Source organism: Lissotriton vulgaris, chromosome 3_1 (genome assembly GCF_964263255.1).
Source record: "Lissotriton vulgaris chromosome 3_1, aLisVul1.2, whole genome shotgun sequence".
Lineage (NCBI taxonomy): Eukaryota > Metazoa > Chordata > Amphibia > Caudata > Salamandridae > Lissotriton > Lissotriton vulgaris.
In genome coordinates, this window is record NC_141689.1 from 501,321,030 (window position 1) to 501,344,542 (window position 23,513).

Genomic DNA, 23,513 nt, shown 5'->3' on the forward strand with positions numbered 1-23,513 from the left:
TACTGCGCTACCTAAAATAATTGAAGTAGCTCGAGAATATGGTAAATTCTCCGGATACAAACTTAATATTTCAAAAACCCAGATCATACATTCTGAAATTGGTACACCCACTGATATCCCATTAAATTCTACTGGCACATATCTTGGTGTAATTATTTCTCCTAAAATTGACGACATTGTTGGATTAAATTTGGATCCTTTACTCATATCTACTAATAGAACTTTAGAAAGGATAAATAATTTACACTTATCTTTATATGGACGAACCAATGTCATCAAGATGATGATCTTCCCAAAATTTCTTTATTTTTTTCGAACTATTCCCCTATTTTTTTCAATGTCTCTTTTCAACAAAATAGACAGGATGTTGTCCAGATTTTTGTGGGGGTACCGCCGCTCAAGAAGATCTTTAAAATGGTGTACTCTTCCGCAAGAACGTGCTGGGCTGGGATTTCCGAACTTCAGAATGTATTATTGGGCTATCACTCTTAAAGCAATCAGGGTTCTATTATTTCATGACCATGTTACTGAAACCTCTATGGCACCTTCTATCTTTGAAATGCTAATGGGCGCTCATGCGCGTCAATGTTTACTGAAGTTCATGGAACTAAGCTACTATAAAAAAACAAAATTTAAGGTGTTTCTTTCTGCCTTTTTAGTTTGGAGACAAATTAATAAAACTCTACGGATAACTTCAAAGATTAATTTTTATACACCTATTTTTGGTAATATGTCATTATCGGGGATTTTTCAAGATATGGCTATATATCGATGGCATATGAGACAGATCCACTCAATTGGGCAACTGTATCAAAATGGGGTCTTTATGTCCTTTTCTGAACTTCAAGAAACATTTGGCCTTTCCAGGAATGAATTTTTTTAATATTTACAGATCCGTAGTTTTTTGGAAAAAAAAAAAAAATCTGTTATATAATGATGCTATGGAGACTATCGATATTCTAGAGAGCTGTAGGAAGAATAGCCGTATTGGCACGATTTATCAATTAATGGTTAATAAGCTGCATGATGATCTTGACCAGCAAGCCCAGAAATGGCAAAGAAAATTGTGTATAGAAGGAATAGACTTGGTAAGGGCTTTTGAGATGAGTAATAAAGCACTAATTAATAGTTCTCTTAAAAGTCAACATTATATGTCTACTTTAGACCTTTACTATACACCTGCTAAGTTGGCCAAATGGAAGGCCACGAAAGGTATTAATTGTAGTCGCTGTGGAGTCCTAGCAGCGGACTCATGTCATATGTTTTACAGTTGCCTCAAATTGGTGTTATATGTAGATAAGATTGAAAAGTTTTTGACTAACTTGCTCAATGTCAATATTAAGCTTTGTCCTTCTGTGATCATTTTTGGTATTTATTTTCCTTCTGAAAGTTTATCTGTTGATCAAGAATACTTTCTGTTTATTGGAATGTCTGTATATCGTTTTTGTATTACTTCTAGATGGCTGGATATAGATCCACCAACATTTGAACAATGGCTGGGAAAGTTGCTAAATGTTTATAGAATGGACAAAGCAGTTTATAAATTGAAGGGACAGAAAAAGAAGATATTTGCTCGGAAGTTATGGTCCCCTATTGACAATTGGATCTAAATCTAATGATTACTGTATTCGCAAAGATATATTCTATATTTTATATGTTTCTTTTTTTTCTTTCATTATGCCAGTAATGTACCAGAAACTATGTGAATGACTATCGCTGATTAGATGCTGGTTCGTCCTTGTATGTTTTATGCCTCTGCCACAAAAAAATAAAAATATATATAAAAAAAAAATTCGGAAGATGTTACCTCCCGAAGATGTTTACTTTTTAAATCATTTTGAAAAATTGACATTGGATCTGTTAAGATATTTCTAGATTTCCACACATAAGGTGGCAAATTTTGTTGTTTGAGTTCAAAGAACATGCCAATGATGGAGAAGTACGAATACAGATAGATAACCTTTTCTTCTTCAACCTAGATTGGGTTGTTCAGAAGGCCTCCCTATTAAGTTATTTCATAGGCTTCCTCATGGTCTGTAACTGAGTGAGGATATTTATGTAGCAGACTATTACAGAGCAGTGCATCAGAATGCACAGGTTTATGCCATTAAGGAACTAAGCAGACAAAAGATTTTAAAGTGACCATCTAAATTCCCTTTGGTTTCAATTTTTAGTTTCTTTAAAGCAGCTTTCAGTTAATTTCTGGCCTTAGTAGATTAAAACCTTAGGGCTTTTCTCCCTAAAGGTAACCTCTTAAATGTGGGGGGTCCAGAGATTGTTCCAGGTCTATTAATATTAGGTTTCTGAACAGGCAATTTGTTTCAGAATCTTTTTTTTCAATAAGTTCAATAAATAGTTTTTTGGGCCATACAAATTTTTACTCTAACCTCTGGTTTTCTTTTCATCAAGCTTGTATATTGCCCTGTTGAGGTACGAGACATGATAATGCTTTCCAGTCTCTCACACCATTCTTAAATGCAAAATAAGTGGACTAGGTAAGTAGTCTGAGCAGCCATTAGATAGCGCTCCCAAATCAAAGGCGTTCACCTCTTTGAAAAGTTTACATTAAGTTTTTTCGAGTTTGTGAAGCAAAGAAAACTTCTGAAAGAGGTCCCCAAATGTGGCTTGAGAGACCATTTATTGTCCCACACCACCAACAATTAGTGGTCTCTAGCAGCAGGAGTAATCATTTTTTTCTTCCAAAAAAGGAGAGAGGTGTTCTTTTTATCTGATGCAGCTCTCATGATAAAAACATTTAACCTAGCTGAATTTATTAAGCATTCATCCACTTTCGTACATAGAATCAGCATTATAAGAGGGTATTGTACTGACCCTGTTCATATGCTGTGACAAAGATTTATGTGGGTGTCATTTTAATAATAGCAACCCAGCCAAACAAGGTGATAAGCAGGTGAATGATAGAAAGGACCATAAGTTGTCCCAAAAGAAATGTTGGTGGTAAAATATTAAAATCTTTCAATCACTATCCTTTTTGCCCAGCTTCTTAAAAATCTTGAGACCAAGTCATTGAGGCAGGGGAACCACACCAACTTCTACCAAACAATGAAATGCTGTAGTTCACAGTGTGGAACAATCAGTCATACAAGCAAAGCGGCCTGCCCCCATCAACAACTGACACTGTCATTATGCCTAACCACTACAGGTGCTTTTATTATTCTTAAAATAGTCTTATGGATCCTATTGGAGTGTGTAAAATGAATGCCAGCTCTCATGTTAGCTCTTTAGTTGGAGAGATTCTACCTTAACTAAACTTTCAGATAGTGATTGGAAAATGATGATAGGTCACAGTTCCAAGAACAGTTTCATCAAAAGTTGCGGTCTTGACGAAAAAAAAATCTTGACCATGTGCCGCACTTAAGGATACATCACCTTTTTCTAAAGATGCATTTAGGATCTTTTTGATGAAAGATGATAATGAAAAGGGGTAAGAGTATAGATTCACCCCACCATAGGGTGAGTTACCAATTTGATGTGCGTGATTTTGTTCATTCTTGGCACAGAATCAGCTCTGCAATATGTTTGAAGGCAAGCTGCGGAACAGAAATGCTAGATTTAGTGTGCTGAGCATCTAATTGGGAGTTGGGCCATTGGCCACGTTGATAGGTACCCATGCCTAGCTGTGACAAGGATCCAAAGTTTATACTCCTAGTTTTATTTTCAAAAGTCTCCAAGTTTTGATACAAGTTCGGTGAAATTGAAGGATTGTTGATGGAGGCCACAGGTGGTTAAGTTTCTGTATCTTCCATGAACTTCTGTATGCCTTATTAGAGAATCTGACTAGACTGCGACCTTCACCCTTAACTTCCAGCTCCTGTTTCATGTGCCTGCTTGTCTCCAGGCAGATGCTTTTCGTTTCTCTTATTAGAAGGAAATTAGTCCAGGAGAAAGTAAAAGCTTCTAGATAAAGCTGTCTCTACCGGCCAGCTCGTTCAGGTTAAGTGACCCTTGCATTCTTGTGTTTCTAATAGAGACCTCTAGCTGCTCATTCCTAACCTTAGAATATCCCAGGCTGTATCCAGAATGCTTTTGTTTGAGCAATACCCTTGCGCGCTGGTAGATGGCGTCGTTTAAAAAAAAAAAAAATATATATATATATATATATATATACATATATATATATACATATATATATATTTTTTATTAACTTTTTTTTAACTGCACAGCATACAAAGTAATTGTAAGACATCGTATATTTGCCAGCACACAGTGACAGTTTATAAACAGTATGATTACAAGTTCATATTCACATAATTCACATCTAATGATTCTGTAGACGTCACTTCTTTTGTTTCTGCGCCAGCTAGCACAGATTTGTGAAGAAAGCTACCCTCTTTTTGACAGGAATTTTCTTTGATGTTTTGTTGATGATTTTTTGGTGTGTAGGTTTTTTCCTCAACGTCAAAGAAGACTTCTGGATTCAAACTGTCCATCACCTGCCATCATGCCATATCTGTGACTGATCCACACTTAATTTGTCTCTGGTGCCTGGTGCGTGACCCTGGCTCAAAGTCGTGCTCCAATTTCCAGACCTCGGCTCAGAAGGCTTTGAGGGAGCGGTCCGTAAAGCAGCTTGAGACCTGGCGTTCGACTTCACGCTGTTTCCCCCAGAGGTCTTCTTCCTGGTCAAGAGGACGGGCAGGGCAGGGCAACGCTGCAGGAGTCCGAAGTCCTTGTCCTCCCACTCAGTCATCGGGTCAGTCAGGTAATGGGCATAATAAACACAAGAAGTCGAAGCACGCTTCAACTTCTCCCCATCTGTCCGCCGACGTGACGAATGAGACTCAACGCTGTAGGATTTGTTCTGTGGAATCTGCACCTGGGTCGGCTCTGTGCTTCCCTGCCTCTCCAGGAGCCAGAGGTGCCCCCACCCACCTTAAAGAATTCTTTGATGCTATGTGCCTCATATTTCAGCAACCTGGACCTGAACCTCCCAGCGCACTTTATGCCCTGGAGGCTCAGAAGGGATTTCAGCCGGTTCTGCGCCAGTGGCTCTGGCCCCGGTGCCGATTGCACCCAATGGATCCAGTGGTGGATCCAGACCAGCGTTGGTCGTACCCCTGTAATCTTCCCCGGCGCCGAAACTTGCGCAAGCACATCCCGGCGGCACCAACCCCATTCTTATCCCCGATGACTCAGAGCCAGATCGGCGCCTATCGACTCTGATTCCGGACCCAACTCACCCTTGGGTCCTAGGTCAGTTCCTCTGCCTTATTTTGAGGGGCTACGAATGGAAGATTGAAGGATCGCTGAACCCTTTCTGAGCTCGAAATAAACTGGTATGAGGAATTGGCCAGTGGACTGGATACCTCCCCAGGTTCTGGCCTGCTTTATCCCCCTACCGTGACTATGTAGGAGGGAGCGTCATATGCTATGGTGGTAAGAAGGGCAGCTGAGGTTCTGGACCTTCAGCTCCCTTCACTGGAAGTCAAGGCACACATCATGAAGAAGGTCCTACAGCCTCCTGTCTCCTCCTCGGAACCCCTCCTGTCTTTCAACAAGGACTTGACTGATGTTCTTCTGGGAACCTAGTCCAAACCCAGCACAGGGACTCTTGTAAAAAGGACAGTTGCCCACCGCCATCACCATGCACCAGCCGACCCCAAATTCCTCACCAACCACTGTACCCCGAGAGCTTGGTGGTCCAGGGCTCTACCTCACAATGCATGTTCCCTTCCGCACCCCCGGACATGGAATCCAAGAGGCTGAATAGTTGCAGCAAGATTGTTTTTTCTTCCACCAGCCTTGGGGTCAGTGAACACTTCATGCCTATTGCGCCGTTATGCCCTCTCCTTGTGGGACACTATTGCGCAAGTGCTGCCACAGGTTGCGGAGGAGGCCCGGGCCATTCTCTCCCAAGCGTTATCAGATGGGAGAGGTGCAACAAAGTTCACCATTCGTCGTGGACTTTGACAACACTACCTTGCTGGGCAGAGCACAATAATCGACTGTGGCTATTCAACACCATGCCTGGCTTAGAAATTCTGGCTTTTCTGGGGATACCCAGGCGTCCCTTATGGACATGCCCTTTGATGCCACCCGTCTCTTCGGAGACCAAGAAGACATGGCCCGGTAGTACTTTAAGGACTTGCTGGCTAAGACCCCTGTCTGCTTTTTGCCCCTTTCGTGGAAGGGGCTTTCACCTGCACCAGCCATATCCCTGCCACAAGACATTGCAAGTTCAGCAACCTCAGTGCGGCAGTGAGTGTGGATCCTTTCGACCCGGAGGGTGTGGCGGCTAGAGTTCCAGTCCATCCACTCCTCCCCCTGCAGCCTCTAAACCTGCCTAGTCCGGTCCTTCAAGATCATGTTAATAGTTAGTGCCGGTTAGTGCCAGAATCAGCCATCGTCTCCACCACTGGCAAAACATCACATCGGGAAAGTGAGTTCATCAGATAGTCCGAAGGGGGTTCAAGACTATCCCTCCCTCCATGCCTCTGATTTACAACCAGCTGACGGAGGACATCCTGAACTTGCTTCAGGAGCAAGTCAGGACTCTCTTGGCCAAGGGAGCAATAGAGAGGGGGTCTGGTGCCGTAAGTAGGCTGTGGTTGCTATTCCCACTACTTCCTGGTCCTGAGAAAGGACAAGGGCCTCCGTTCAATTCAAGATCTGCAAACTCTCAAGTACTTCCTCAAAAAGGAAAAGTTCAAAATGCTCACTTTGGCTCAGGTCTTGTCTGCCCTGGACCCCAGAGACTGGGCTGTAGCATTGGAATTGCAGGATGCCTATTTTCACATGCCTGTCCTGCCTGCCCATCGGCGCTACCTGCTGTTCATGGTAGGCCACGACCACTTTCGGTTCACAGTGCTCCCCTTTGGCCTTACCTATGTCCCTCAGGTGTTTACCAAGAAGATGATGGTGGTCGCAGCACATCTGCGCAGATCAGAGGTGCCAGTCTTCACCTATCTTGAAACTGGCTGTTGAAGCCGAGCCCAACCCAAGCTGCCTTTTCCCACCTCCAGACTATGGCAAATCTCCTGCTTTCGTGAGGGTTCACTATCAATGTGCTTAAGTCACACCGACTCCCTCTCAAACGCTCTGTATCATCGTCGGTGTTGTGGACACACTGCAATTTTGGGCCTGTACTCCAGAGCGGCGAGTCCAGGATACTCAGGCTATGACACAGATATTTCAGCCTCTATCCTGGATTTCTGCAAGCCTGACTCTCCTGCATCGTGCTAGTGACACATGCCAGATGGCATATGCAGGCTCTGCAGTATGACCTGAGGTTCCAGTGGGCGAAGCATCAGGGGAATCTCTCGGACATAGTCCTGATCTCGGAGGGAACAGCACAGGATCTACAGTGGTGGCTGACAAACCGCGAATGTGTCAGAGGCAGACCCCTCTCCCTTCAGCAATAAGACCACACAGTAGTGACAGATGCATTACTCCTGGAATGGGAAAGCCATCTGGCAGAGGTGGAGATCCTAGGACTCTGGTCTCCGGAGGAATCCGGCCTCCACATCATCTTGTTGGAGCTCCAAGCGATTTGCTTGGCATTGAAAGCTTTTCTCCCTTCCATCAAGGGAAAGCTGCTTCAGGTGTTCATGGACAAGATCATCGACATGTGGTACTCCAACAAACAGGGTGTGGTGGGGTATCAAGAGGCCCTGACTCTGGACATGGCTGGATTAGCAGGGCATATCCCTAGTAGTTCAACACCTGGCAGGTTCCCTGAACTCAAGGGTGGACAAACTCATCCGTCGATACCCAGCTGATCACGTATGACCACTCCATCCGGAGGAGGCGCAAGGTCTCTTTCAGAAGTGGGGAGATCCTTGGTTAGATCTGTTCGCCTCCATCGAGAACGCACAAGGTCAGCAGTTTTGCATGCAAGAGTTTCCAAGATGGCACTCACTCAGCGATGCTTTCCATCTAGAGTGGAGCCCAGGACTCCTGTGCGCCTTTCCACCAATACCACTCCTGTCAAGAATGCTCGAGAATATCAGGAGCGACCGGGCCCAAGTTATTCTTGTGGCTTTGGACTCGGAACGAGAGACTGATTTTCCGAGCTTCTTCAACTTGTTAATTGTTTTTTGTATAGCGCTGGTTCACCATCAGGTCTCTTCACGCTTCTAGAGGGGAATATTACAACAGGCAGTGCGTGTGAGCAAGTGTGGACGAGATTATTTCGTGGTCAATGCCTCCAGAAACAAGATAGTCTTACGTTTTTTTCGGAATGAGAGGAGAACAGGTTCCTTGCGCAAGTTTTCAGGTAGGTTGTTCCAAAGTTGTGGAATCAAGGTGGAAAAGGCTATGCCCCCTTTACGAGACAAATGGAACCGTGGAGTGACCAAGCGGCAGGCTGCAGAGGAACGGAGGGTCCGAGCAGGGATGTAGCTCGTCAGGCGATCCTTGATGTATGCTGGGGCCTGACCGTAAATGGCCTTATGGGCAATGCAAAGGCCCTTGAAAGATGCTCGCTGCCTATCTGAAAGAGACATGTTAGTGATAGATTCCTTACCTTAGAATATCCCCAGGCGTCAGACTGGATCCGGAAACTTTTGCGTAGCAATACCCCTGCGCGCCGGTAGGCGTCTGCGGCTCCGCGTCCGTCGTCGGCGTCGTGAGCGCCGGGATGACGTCGTCGGAGTACTTAGACGGCGCCCATGCGCGCTGACGTCAGTTCTTCTTTTTTCCGCGCCAGCTAGCGCAGATCCGGAAGAAGCTCTACCCCCAGTCACTTTTTGACTGAAAACTTTTTGATCCTTTTGATCTTCTCTTTAGTCGACTTCTCGACTATCGGTGCCAGGGATGCCCGGGTTCAAGCCTTGTTCGAAGTGCGGCCGACTCATGTCGGTCACGGACCCCCATCGCCGGTGCCTGAAGTGCTTAGGCCTCGACCACGACGATCGATCCTGCTCCGACTGCCGGGCCCTGACGTCGAAGGCTAGGCGGGAGCGGTCCCGCAAGCGTCTCGAGCTGAGGCAGTCGGCCCCGCGCCGCTCCAGGTCCCGGTCCCGGTCCCACGGGAGGTCGAGGGACAGGTCGCGAGGTCGGAGTCATCGACGTTCTGGGAGTGGACACCGATCGTCTGGTTCCAAGTCCTCAGGTAAGAGGCATGAGAGGTCGGAGCGACACCATCGATCCTCCGACCCGCCCCGACGCTCGCACGATGCGGCCGGGGACTCGGGCGACACCGCCCACGCGGCTCCGCGGGAGTCGCAAGCGTCGCCGCCTGCCCCACACCTTCGGGTCCCTGGGCACGGCGCGTCGCAGGAGGAGGTCGAGAGGTACCTCATGGCCATGAGGGCCCTCCCTCCTCAGTCGGTTCCCGTGGCGCCTTCGGGCCGATCGGTTCCGTCTGGAGGTCCTTCCGGGTCGGGCGCTTCGGCCCCGACGACGTCGGGTGCTTCGGCCCCGGCGCCGCTGGCGACTTCGGTCCCGGCGCCGCACGACCTCGCTGGATCCGGCTCCGGATCCGGGACCCCGCCGGTCGACCCTACGACCTCGCCGGCGCCGTCCCTTCAGGTGTCGTCCCCGGCAGCCGATGTGGTTGCCGCCCCCAATGTTTCCTACGGTCCTACTCAGGAGTCGGAAGGGCGCCGCTGGGCGCCGATTCCGTCGGCCTTTGGAGACTTTTATCTCCACGAGGAGGCCCTGGCTGTTAATCCTGGTCTCCAGGAGCCGGGTGACGAGGAGCAATGGGAGGGGTCCGAGGACCCTCTGGCACGTGATTGCCAGTCGCAGCAGGACTGGACATATGAGCTTGGGGAGGCCAGTGGTATTGACACCTCGCCAGACACTGGATTTACATCGCCCCCGACTGTGGCTTCGGAGGCGGGTTCTGCTTACAGCGTAGTGTTGACGAAGGCAGCTAAGGCCTTAAACCTTCAGCTCCCCGTCGCGGCCGTGAGGACTAATCTCCTCACCGAGGTCCTCAAACAGCAGTCAGGCTCCGCGGAGCCCCTGCTGCCGTTCAATGAGGCCTTGTGTGACGTTCTTCTGGGCACTTGGTCCAAGCCCGCCACAGGCCCCCCTGTGGACAGGAACGTGGCCAGACGCTACCGCCCGGCACCGGGCGACCCATGCTTTTTGTCCACCCATCCCACCCCCAAGAGTCTGGTCATCCAGGCCTCAAACTCCCAAACCGCATTCCCGTCGGCCCCGCCCGACAGGGAATCCAAGAGATATGAACAGTTCGGGAAGAAGGTTTTCTCGTCTGTGAGCTTAGGGCTGCGGTCTGTGAACACCGCCTGTCTCTTGGGCCGCTACACCCACACCCTGTGGGACACGGTTGCGGAGGTGCTGCCTAGATGCCCGGAGGAGGTCCAGGCTAAACTCAGCCAAGCCCTGGCGGACGGCCGAGATGCAGCACGCTTTTCTATCCGGTGTGGGCTGGATACTACGGACTCACTGGGCAGGGCGATGGCAACGACGGTGGCGGTTCGACGCCACGCCTGGTTGAGGTCCGCCAACTTCTCGGCCGATGTCCAGGCCACCCTCCTGGACATGCCGTTTGATGGCCGTCGCCTCTTCGGCGACAAGGCAGACCATGCGCTGGAACGTTTCAAGGACTCCAGGGCCACGGTCAAGTCCTTGGGCCTTACGGCCCCACGCCAGCAATCGGGTGCCTTTCGCTCCTTTCGTGGCCACGGAAGGGGCGCCCCACCACGTACCGTCAGCCACGCGCCGCAGAATGTTCAACAACGCGGTGGCGGACGTGGGAACCGCCGTGGCGGTGGTCGGGGCCAGCGGCGAGGCCAGTCCACACCTCCCTCAGCAGCCCCTGCCTCAAAACCTTCCGAGTTTTCAGGCCCATGTGACGCCTGTGGGAGGCAGGGTTCGCCATCACCTCTCCCACTGGCATACAGTCACTTCGGACAGGTGGGTGCTGCAAATTGTCCGAAGGGGCTTCTCCCTCCCCTTCGAGTCATCCCCTCCATCCATGCCACCTCAATACCACCGTGTGTCGGGGGATCACTTGCAACTTCTGCAAGAGGAGGTTTCGGCCCTCTTGGCCAAGAGGGCCATCGAGCGCGTTCCTGGGCCAGAAGTAGGACGTGGTTGTTACTCCCACTACTTTCTGGTACCCAAGAAGGGCAAAGGGGGCCTACGCTCTATCTTGGATCTGCGGAACGTCAACGGCTTCCTCCGGACGGAGAAGTTCAAGATGCTCACTTTGGCTCAGGTCCTGGCTGCCCTGGACCCAGGAGACTGGATGGTAGCGTTGGACTTGCAGGACGCCTATTTCCACATCCCCGTCCTGCCGGCCCACCGGCGTTACCTGCGGTTCACGGTAGGCCAAGAGCACTTTCAGTTTACCGTGCTCCCCTTCGGCCTTACCAGCGCCCCACGGGTGTTCACGAAGGTGATGGCGGTGGTCGCAGCCCATCTGCGCAGGCAGGGGGTATCAGTCTTCCCCTACCTCGACGACTGGTTGTTGAAGGCGGACTCGCCCCAGACAGTCGTCAGCCACCTCCAGACTACGGCCGACCTCCTGCACTTGCTGGGGTTCTCCATCAATGTGCCGAAGTCACACCTGTGTCCCTCTCAGAAGCTCCTCTTCATCGGAGCGGTTCTCGACTCGGCGCAGTTTCGGGTTTACCCACCCGAGCAGCGGGTTCGGGATATTCAGGCTCTGGTTCCCATCTTCCAGCCGTTATCCCGGGTCTCGGTCAGGTTGACGCTGCGGCTTCTGGGACTGATGGCCTCCTGCATCCTTCTGGTGCGTCACGCCAGGTGGCGGATGCGGGCTCTGCAGTGGGACCTGAAGTTTCAGTGGGCCCAGCATCAGGGCAACCTGTCCGATCATGTCCTGATCTCAGAGGGCACTGCGAGACAACTGCAGTGGTGGCTCACGGACCGCGACTGGGTCAGTGGCAGACCCCTCTCCCTACCCCAACCGGAGCACGTAGTTGTGACGGACGCGTCCCTCCAGGGCTGGGGAGGCCACATGGGAGAGGCGGAGATCAGAGGCCTCTGGTCTCCGGCGGAGTCCCGGCTTCATATCAACCTTCTGGAGCTGCGGGCGATTCGTCTTGCACTGAAGGCATTCCTCCCCTCTGTCCGGGGGAGCGTAGTGCAAGTGTTCACCGACAACACCACCGCCATGTGGTACTGCAACAAGCAAGGCGGGGTGGGGTCGTGGACCCTCTGCCAGGAGGCTCTGCGCCTCTGGCAGTGGCTGGAACATCAGGGCGTGACCCTGGTGGTTCAACACCTGGCAGGCTCTCTGAATGCCAGGGCGGACGAACTCAGCCGCCGGTGCATGATGGATCACGAATGGCGTCTGAACTCGGACGTGGCGCAAGGTCTCTTTCGGCAGTGGGGAGAGCCTTGGTTAGATCTATTCGCCACAGAAGAGAACGCGCAATGTCATCAGTTCTGCGCGTTGGAATTTCCAAGGCGGCACTCGCTCGGAGACGCTTTTCGTCGCGAGTGGAGCTGCGGTCTGTTGTACGCCTTTCCGCCTATACCACTTCTGCCCAGAGTGCTGAAGAAGATCAGGCGCGACCGGGCCCAGGTCATCCTTGTGGCTCCGGACTGGGCACGAAGATACTGGTATCCCGAGCTACTCAGCATGTCAGTCGATCCCCCGATTCGTCTGCCTCTTCGGGAGGACCTTCTGTCGCAGCAGCAGGGGACGGTCCTGCACCCGAACCTGTCCAGTCTCCACCTACAAGCTTGGAGATTGAGCGGCGGCAGTTGAGGCCATTTGACTTGCCTCCTGAAGTCTGTGATATCATTCTGGCAGCCAGGCGTCCCTCCACAAAGTCGGTATACGCCTGCCGGTGGAACAGATTTGTGGCATGGTGCACAGCAAAGGCTGTGGATCCTCTCTCGGCACCCCTTTCGGAAGTGCTGCTCTTTCTTCTTTCCCTTGCCCAGCAGGGCTCTGCTCTGGGCACTCTTAAAGGGTACCTTTCTGCTCTATCAGCCTTCTTGAGGCTACCAGATCAGCCTTCTTTATTCAAGTCCCCTATTGTAAGTAGATTTCTGAAGGGCATCACGCACATGTTCCCTCCTGTTCCCTTCGTGATGCCCCAGTGGGACTTGAATCTTGTTCTCACTTATCTGATGTGTGCTCCCTTTGAGCCACTGCATAACTGTCCTCTTAGTCTCCTTACTCTGAAGACTGCCTTCCTGGTTGCCATCACCTCTGCCAGGAGAGTGAGTGAGCTCCAGGCTCTTTCTTCTTCTCCACCTTTCCTGTCTGTTCATCCTGACAAAGTGGTGTTACGTACACGACCTTCCTTTCTGCCCAAGGTTGTTACGGCCTTCCACATCGAGCAGTCCATTACCTTGCCCACTTTCTTTCCGCCTCCGCATCCCTCGAAGGAGGAAGAGAGGCTCCACCGTCTGGATCCAAAACGTGCGCTCTCCTACTACATAGATCGCACACGCCAATTCCGGGTGGATGACCAACTCTTTGTTGGTTACGTGGGCGCAAAGAAGGGTAAGGCTGTGCACAAGAGGACCATCTCTAGGTGGATCATCTTGTGTATCCAAGCATGTTACTCCATGGCGAGGAAGGAGCCCCCGGCTGGATTGCGGGCTCACTCCACTCGGGCCACGGCAACGACAACTGCCCTGGGCCGCGGTGTCCCCCTGCAGGACATTTGCCAGGCAGCTACGTGGGCCTCGCTGCACACGTTCGCAAGACACTACTGCCTGGACAGTCAAGTCCGGAGGGATGGCTTCTTTGGCCGTTCCGTCCTCCAGGACTTTCTGGTGTGATATTGGTTCGCAGACCCACCACCGGGGTTGGTATTGCTGGGGTATCTATTCTAAGGTAAGGAATCTATCACTAACGTGTCTCTTTCAGATGCACAAGTTACTACTTGTGTAACGATATATCTGTAAGAGACATTAGTTAGTGATAGATTCCTTACCGACCCACCCATCCTCCCCGTTCTGCGAACCGATATCTAGGGTTAAGGTCATCCCCTTTCAGGGCCCTAGTTTCATGGCACCAGTGTTGGTTCTATCATGGCTCTGCGTATCTGGCGCGGAAAAGCTGTGTTTCAGAACTGACGTCAGCGCGCATGGGCGCCGTCTAAGTACTCAGACGACGTCATCCCGGCGCTAACGACGCCGACGACGGACGCGGAGCCGCAGACGACGCCTACCGGCGCGCAGGGGTATTGCTACGCAAAAGTTTCCGGATCCAGTCTGACGCCTGAGGATATTCTAAGGTAAGGAATCTATCACTAACTAATGTCTCTTACAGATATATCGTTACACAAGTAGTAACTTGTGCAATAGGGAGCCAATGTAATTTCGAGAGCAGTGGGGAGGCATGAGTCCATCTCGGTAGATCAAAAATGAGGCGCGCCGCATCGTTCTGCACAACCTGTAATCTTCTTCTAAGTTTCCAAGGGAGGCCGATGTAAAGGGCATTCCCATAGTCCAACCTGTACAATATTGTGGCAGAAACGATAACCTGAAGGGAAGTTGTAGTGAGGAGGGGGACAAGTTTTCGCAGACACCTCAATAACCCTGTGCAGGTACCAACCACTGCCAACACTTGGTTGTTCAAAGAAAGGTCGGCATCAATTTTGATGCCCAAGCTTCTAACCACTGGAACTGGGGTAGGGATAACTCTTGTTTCACGCGGCCAAAACAGGTCACACCAGGGGCTGTTGATGTGTGGGACAGCCAAAATTTCCTTCTTATCTTGATTTATTTTAACCACATCGATGCTACAGCAATTCCCCTGCTGTGCTGAAGGGTCTTCATATCCATTATACATGACGAGCTCAGCTCGTCATAAGTGCAGCTCCACTGTGCCTCATGAGGAGCTGAGCTCGTCATTAGCGTCAATGTGGTTAAGTGAGTTGCCAGTCATCCAGCTGGCTGTGAAACGCAGCACCTCTTGTACGTGTTCCTGAGTAACACTGGAGTTGTTGGTCCGTACAAGTAGCTGGGTGTCGTCTTCATAATTGAAGACCTGGCAATCCAGTTGGGCCATGATCTCCACCAATGGTTGTAGGTAGAGGTTAAAGAGCATGGGGGACAACGCCGAGCCCTGCGGGACACCACATACCAAAGGGCCGGTGAACGATACCTGATCACCTAACTGTACCCTCTGCGTCCAGTTGGACAAGAAGGATTCAAGCCATTGATAGGCAGGTCCCTCTATTCCCACATTGGCAAAACAGGACAGGAGGGTTTTATGGCTGACCGTATCGAATGCCGCTGACAGATCTAATAAAATCAGGGCACTCGATACTTTCTTGTCAGCCATAACCCTCATCTCTTCCAGAACAGACAGACTCACCAGTTCCGTACTATGATGAGCTCTAAAGCCAGCTTGTCTGGGATGTAACAGTCTATGTTCCTCAAGAAAGGTGGAAAGTATTTTGAGGACGTGTTATTCAAGTACTTTAGCCAAGTACGGGAGCTGGGAAATTGGCCTGTAGTTTTTAAGGATAGAGGCATCCGCATCTGACTTTTTAAGTAAGGGGATAACTCTAGCCTCTTTCAGCGCGGGAGGGAGAGAACCTGTTTCCAAAGAGGCATTTAAAAGCTTGAGAATAAGGCCTTCTAGACTGGGAATGGCCAGTTGGAAGATTCTCGGTGGGCACAGGTCTGCTGGTGAGCCTGATTTCACCCGGTTCACAAGGGGAAGAAGAGATTGAGCATTCAAAAGGGGAAATTTCGCAAGGCGGGCTTCGGGAGGAGGGGAGGCTGTAAGTTGAGGGGAAGAACCACGGCTAATTGAGAAATTCTCGATTTCTAGTAAAATGTTGTCAACTTTTTGAAGGAAAAAGGCCTGGAAAGCGTTGTCAATAGGGGGGGCTGATGAATTTGCCTCCTCCGATCAGGCTGCCCCCCTTCGGGAGGATCTTCTTTTGCAGCAGCAGGGGAGAATCCTTCACTCAAACCTGTCAAATCTATGCCTTCTTGCGTGGCGAATGAGTGGTGGCAGTTGACAGCATTCCGAAGTCTGTGATGTGATTCCTACTAAGACTATGTACACCTGCCGGTGGCAGAAATTTGATAAATGTTTTTGTTTGTCTTTAAAAATATAAAGTATACCATGAACTGTTTCATGATTTAACCACATTTTCTCCATGGGTACTTTATGGTGTCTATTTATTCCACCCTAACAGGTTAGTAATCCAGTGTTTGTGCCTATGACGACTCATGAACTTCTACATAGAATGAGTGGCAAAGGTTTGTCAGCCAAATATCACTTTCCAAGACATCCTTGCATTTTTGGACCTCAAATGTTGTCTGTGCAAGTTACGCTGAAGAACAACACTGAACAGAAAATAGAAAACATTCACATAGGAGAGAGCAAGCTACCATCTGGTATGAAGATGCATAGATTTACTCCAGTGGGTAAGCAGATCATCTTTGACATTAAAACAGTATATTTATCTGGGAATGTTGCAAGTGCTTCTTTATATAGAAATCTTTCTGGAAGCTCCTGAAATTTAAATGTAGAACAAGTATATTATCAGTAATCAAAATGTCACACAAGAGATGGTGTGACTTAGGTGACACTGTTTGTTGCTGTTTGAAATGAGAGGTGCTAACAGGAGGGACTGATGGTAGCTATGTTTAAGAGCATGATGACAATGTGGTAATCGAATTAAATCACATTTCTACTTCAGTAACGTGCGTGAAGCTGTAGTGAGTGGTACTAAATAGACACGATTGTGCAGCATTTTCATGCTTGCTTCATCATGTTCATTTGGTCTGGTTCAGGGACTGGCTGAGCCTGCCTTGCAGCGCAGTTAAAATGCAAGTTAATATTTAAAAAGCTACCTCGTCTTAAACTTGCCTCGTAGTTTTATGAGGCACGATGATGGTACCTACAGAAAATGTACACATTCTCTTTCTTTGCTTTTTTGGTTCTCTTAGAATCACAGACTACAAAATACATTAATGTGCCTGGCTCCATTTGTAAAGATTTCCTAATTCTTAAAACATCCCTACAGTGAAATAAACCTTATTTAAGGCATTATGTATTTTTGATGACAGATCAGTTAATATTTTTCAATAATTTGTATTTTTTTCATTAATCCACACTATCCTGTTTTGTTGACTGTCAGTATCACATATAATTACCGTCCGTGTAGAGGTGACTTTTAAACTAATATGAAGAGTTATAGTGGAGTGGTGAGAGAGAATCAAAGATGGAATGTAAGAATAGGCCCTCTGATCACTGCTCCCACTCTGCAAGTTGTAGTGATAAGCATATTTTGCTGGTTGAATGGGTCACCCAGAGAGAATTCTTAAACATTTGTTTAGTGAACAACTCAAGGATTGAAGTGTGTTCGTACAATTATCAGAAAGCTTTTACTCTTGCGTCCTCTCATGGGGGTGATGACATTAAGTGAAAGCTTGTTGTGTTGTGCAACTGGTAATCATTTTTGCTTCAGCATATACACAGCTTCAGTTATGTGTATGCGACATGCAAGGCTAGCTTCGATCCACAAACAAATGGATTCCAAGAGTTTTTCTGGCTTTCTGAAATGCAGTAAGAGTAAAGCAGGAGGGTCGCTGTTTTTCTGTGTTTCTAACTAAAGCTTCTTAGTGTAGATTTCTCGTCTTAAGAGTACCCTAGGTATCAGGCTGGATCTTTAAATTTTACTGCAGTTTACCATACCAGTGCCTGGTTCCACCAGCTCTGTAGTGACTGGATTCACTACTACGAGTTACACTATAGCTGCATAAAGGCATGAAGCAAGTTCTGTCAATTCACTATTTCCTTGCAGAACATGTTTGTTTACGTTTTCTAACCAAATAACTGTGGCTTGCAAAGTGCTTTGCATAAAGGCCCTATTGGACATGCCTGGGGCCGAGCCTGGGACTGACCGACGTGCTTCCTGCAAGCCCTTTGACCTTTGGGTGTTGGTGCAGTGGAAGACCATACTTTGATTGTCTCCACATCCTGAGGTGATTTTCTCCTTTTTCTTTTTTTAATATGGCACAATTGGAGGCCTTCCCTTCCACGATGCTTAAAAATCTGGCATACCTTCTTGAGCTGCTGCTTCACCTGTCATGACTGAAGTGACAGAGCTCCACACTGGCCAGGCTGGCTGCTCCTGCATTCTGCCTGTGTTTTGCCCCCTCCGCGGCTCCAGCAGTGTTGGCTTGTACATCGTCTCTCCCAAATTCTTACCTGCAAGTTTCTCCAACAGGATAGTTGGTGACAAGTAAAATGTTGACTGTCTGACTGTGGATACAGATGTCATCCTTCAACAGTTCAGACGAAATTGCTTCCGCCCATCTCACAAAAGGCTAGAATAGATTCTCACTCCTGAACGTTTGATGCCTTAATTAATTTATCCTGTTAATAATGAAGATCAGGATTCAGAAGCAAAAAATTCACCTCCCTTACCTCTGATATGGTACTCCGTAAAATATTCAGTATGGTTACAGTTTTGGAAGTTTCAGGAAACATAGGTGCCTTCTTCTGAGGTATTTATCTACTTTGGTGTAGCAGTCCGGAATTTCTGCAGAGATCTTGAAGTTGCAACTTCAGTACTCCAATAAGTTCTTGTTCGGATGCCGGCGAACAAGCATCTGTTACCTTTCTGTCTTTCGGTGAGGCTGATTAGGACATAGATCAGACAACATGCAAAAAACCCTACTCGAGTCAAGCAGCTGAAAGACAGGCAGTGAGGAAGTATATTTGGCACCGGTTCCCTGACACAGCAACGATGTAAAAAACAATGATGTTAAAAATATTGAGTAAAAAATAGAGATAAAAAAATATCGACTCCTAAACTCAAACAAGTAAGTACAAAACAATTGACTAAAAAATATTGATGTAAAAAATATAGATGTATAAAAATCTACTTTTATTTAAATATAAAATAATATATATCAAATATAATTTAAACAATTAAAATAAATGTAATATACATTTTAATAAAATATAACAAATCAACTTAATAAAAAAATAAATACAAAAACATAATCATTTATACATATACATTTACTTTAAAACAATTAATAAACTAATATTTTGAATTCGTTAAAAGTTTAAAATATAAAAAAATAATATATATTAATTATTTAAAATATAAAAATACAAAAATCTATAACCAATTAAAACATTGAATAATTAAAAATGTTTTTGATAATCAATTTTATTTGGCATTTAAAACAACATACAGAGTTCATTGGGTGCAGCACGGTCAAATCACACAGCAAATTATTACAGATAAATTGTGTAAGTCAGGTCTTCCAATGCCAGTCCATACCAGGGTTCATAGAGGCAAAGAGAAAGAGGCATAGGTCATATACTATAGCTTCGATCATGGTGGCATCAGATTGAACCATTTCCCCCAAACCCTATGAAACATGTCCATTGCTCCCCTGGCCTCAAATAGGACCTCCTCCTGGGTTCCGCACCAGTCAACCACCCTCCTCCATCTCCCCACCGCAGGCGGCACAGGTCGCGACCAATGGCTAGCTATGTCTCTTTTGGCTACTGCCAGCGCAGTCCCAAGGAGGCGCTTATCCGCCCTGGAACCATCCAGGCCATCAAAGATCCCCAAGAGCAGCCGTAGTGGCTCGTGAGGAACCTTCCACTACCAAGGCTTGCTTGAGCTCCCGTTCCACTCCCCTCCAAAACCGTGCCAGCCTAGGACAGAGCCACAAAACATGATAAAAATGCGCTGGTGCAAAACCGCACCTTGCGCATTCCGGGGTGGGTCACAGGCGGGCTCGAAACAGGCTGCCGGGGGAGAGGTAGGCCGCGTGGAGGTAGTAAATCTGGACCAGACTGAGTTTGGCTGAGGTGGTCAGGGTTCTAGGCGCCATAAGGGCATATCTCCAGTCCGCCTCCTCCAGGGGCCCCACCCATCCCTCCCAGCGAGTGCGCAGCATGTCCAGGGATGCGGGCTGTTATTAACTAAGGAGCGGTAGATGTGGGATATCCCTCCCCTCCCCAGATTCCCCATCATCACCTGGGCCTCTAGTGGACAGAATTCCGGGAGGGGGAGGGGGAGTGGGAGTGAGAGGTGGGTCTGGAGCGCGTGGCGTAGTTGCAAATACCTAAAGTGTTGGGTGTGGGAGAGGGCATGGTTCCGCTGCATGTCTGCGAAGGCCCGGATGTGGTCACCTACCCAGACGTCCCCCAGGACCAAGACGCCCACCAGATCCCACCGGCGGAAGCCATCCAATGCCGCCACTTCTCGAAGCCAGGTGCCATGCCACAGTGAGCTTACGGTCCCAGCCCATGTGGCGCAGAGCAGCCCTCCATGCCGTGAAGACCGTTCTAGTGATGGATGCCATAGATTGCGGAACAGGGCTGCCATACAAGAGGGCCATGGATTTTGGGAAAATCCATCTGCTCGAGCTCCACCCGTTAAGCTGGGTCGGACCAGCCGCCCGCGTACCAATCATGAACAACAAGGAGCTTCGAGGCAATGTAGTAGAGGAAGAGATGAGTCACCCCCAGTCCCCCATCATAGGGTAGAGATACGGGTGCGAGCCAAAGACATGCGCGGGCGACCATTCCCCCATAGAAATCGGGTCAGGTGTCCATCAAGCTCCCGGAACCAGGCGCGGGGAATGGGGATGGAAGTGTTCTGTAGAACATGAAGAAAACGCGGAAGGGCCATCATTTTAAACAGTGCACTTCTCCCTAGGGGATGAAGTGGGAGGGTCTGCCATCGTTTTAGATCGGCCTTCATTCAGGCAACCAAGGGGGCGATGTTCAGTGCCCACTCAAGCTCCGGCAACAGGGTCACCCATATCCCAAGGTATTTGATTGAATGATGCCGCAGAGGGATGTCTGACTGCCAGTCAAAGCAGTCTCTTGATGGGTGCAGTGGGACCAGTGTAGACTTGGCGGCGTTAAGTCGGAGACCCTTGGGAAGGCCGCGAGGGTTAGCAAGCTCCTGGGGTCCGAGGTCGCTGGATCAGCTAGGTACAGAACCACGTTGTCAGCATAGAGGGCAATTTTATCAATGTGGTTCTCATTCAACGCCCACCCTTGGACAAGGGGGTCATGACGAATGATCAGGGCCAGGGGCTCCATCGCAAGCGCGAACAAAAGGGGCGAGAGGGGACACCCCTGGCGCTTGCCTCTGCAAATTGGGAAGGCCTCGGAGAGCACCCCATTCACCAGCACTCGGGCTTGGGGACTGGCGTAGAGGGCACCGACAAAACGGCAGAAGCCAGGACCAAAACCCATTTCCGCCAGGACATCCAGCAGGTAGTCCCAGCTCACCGTGTCGAAGGCCTTCTCGAAGTTCAGGAAGAGGAGGGCCGGATAGGGGGAGAGTCGGGCGCGGTGAGCCAAGGCCAAGTTGGAGGCGTCTGATGCAGTGGCGGGTGCCTCTGGCAGGCATTAAGCCACACTGGTCTGGATGTACCAGGTCTGGCAAGAGAGGTTTAAGCCTCTGGGCCAGTAAAATTAAAAAATATTTAAATTTAGATTTCACAATGCAATCAATGCAACAGTAGAGAAAAGTGTTGGATAGTAAAGGGGTAACATTTACTATTCCCACTCCAGTGAATGCAACAGTAGGGTAAGTGTTGGATAGCGGAGGAATTAAATTTGCTATTCCAACTTCAGTGAGTGTAACATTAGGGAAAGTGTTGCATAGCGGAGGGGTAAACCTTTCTGTTCCCACTCCAGTAAGAGCAACAGTAGGGAAAGTGTTATATAGCAGAAGGGCAAACATTACTATTCCCACAAAAGAGTGCAACAGAAGGTAGAGTGTTGGATAGCAGAGGGGTAAAAATTACTATTCCCACTCCGAAAAGTGTAACAGTCAGCAAACTGTTGGATAGTTAGGGGTTAAAATTACTATTCCCACTCCAGTGAGTGTAACTGTAGGGAAAGTGTTGGATAGCAAAGAGGTTAAAATTACTTTCCCTACTCCAATGAGTGCAACATTAGGGGAAGTGTTGGATAGCGGAGGGGTAAAAATTACTATTCCAACTCAAGTGAGGGCAACCTTACGGAAACTGTTGGATAGTGGAGAGGTAAAATTAACTATTCCCACTCCAGTGAGTGCAACAGTAGGGAAAGTGCTTGATAGCGGAGGGGTAAACATTACTATTCTAAACTCCAGTGAGTGCAACATTAGGGAAAGTGTTGGATAGCAGAGACGCAAAAATTACTATTCAAACTCCAAACCGTTTAAAAAAAAAAAGAAAATATAAACATATATATATATATAATCATAAAAATAAACACTATTTAAAAAATGAATAATCAAATCTATTAAATATATAAGAAAACATATTATAATATTAATTACATATAACAAACACCTACAAATATTATATACAATAATAAATTAAAGAAAATATACTTTTTTAAACCAGAAAATATTTACAAACAAAAAAATGAATTAACTGATGAACGTATTTCTTTTATTTCCTACCCTATAACACCACACCTAAAGCAAAACACTTCAACATTTTATATTACATGTACTTCCACAATTAACATAATTACTAATCAATTAAAAAATATTATTAATCAAAAAACTAAGAAACTTTATCTGACTACACACACTTTAACACTATAATATCCACAACACACACCTAAATTAAACTATAAAATAATAAAACACAATTAAAACTTATGTTTAAAATAAAAACTATTACTATTAACTAATAATAAACTAATTAAAATGTTTTTAATACCCACCCTTTACCCCTTTAAAAGTAAAGAACACAAAAAAATAAACAATTACCCAAAATAAATATCAAATAATTAACTACATTATTAATTAAACACCAATTACTTCCCATATACAAACAAAGAAAGGGGTCAAACTTAAAAATCCAGCACCAGCCATCGCTACTTGTAATGGCCTAATAAATCTTCACTATAACTTGGTGCATCAGGTCTAGGATGCACTTTTGGCATGCATTGTAAGGAATTAAGTGTTTTGAATAGAAGGATAATATTTTCTACAATCAAGAACTGGGTAGCCATCTACTTATATTTTGTTATGTTGTTGAAATATGATGCACTATTATATTCACACATAAATTACTCGTTCTTCTCAGGTGCAGGGTTAATTTTGTACCAATTACTTCCCACCCTTTGATCCTATAAACACTACGACACACACCTAAAATTAATTGCATTAATTTAATTAGTATCAATGAACAAAAAATGAATAAAAATAAACTACTAAACACCTTTTTACCACTATAAACCCCAATGTACACACCTAAAATTAATTACACAAATACCATAATTAGTTACCAATTAATTCAAAGTAATTAACCAATTAATTTATCAATTAAAAATAAATTACTTCCCATCCGTTACACGTATAAACACTGCAATACACCTAAAAATAATTATACAATTACCATAATTAATTACAAATTAATTAAAATTAACAACCAATTATTTATTAATTAATACATTACTTTACACATCTAAAACTATAAAATCTCAATTAAACAAATATTAAAATATAAAAAATATTCAATTAATTTAATATAATTAAATTACTTCCCACCCTATTCCCCTTTAATCCCACAACCCGCTACGAAACAAAAATCGCAATATTCAAATTGAAAAAAATTAATAACTACTAAAAATGTAA

At 47.1% G+C, this 23,513-nt stretch overlaps 1 protein-coding gene across 3 annotated transcripts in view; it reads left to right on the plus strand.

The window, feature by feature from the left end:
* Positions 1-23,513, plus strand: part of AP3B1 (adaptor related protein complex 3 subunit beta 1) — a 2,001,071-nt gene that overhangs the window by 1,577,306 nt on the left and 400,252 nt on the right. For all 3 annotated transcript variants that reach the window (XM_086960746.1, XM_086960745.1, XM_086960747.1), the window contains one exon: positions 16,080-16,311. In XM_086960746.1, coding sequence (XP_086816872.1) covers positions 16,080-16,311 — 232 coding nt within the window. The remainder of the gene's footprint in view (positions 1-16,079; positions 16,312-23,513) is intronic.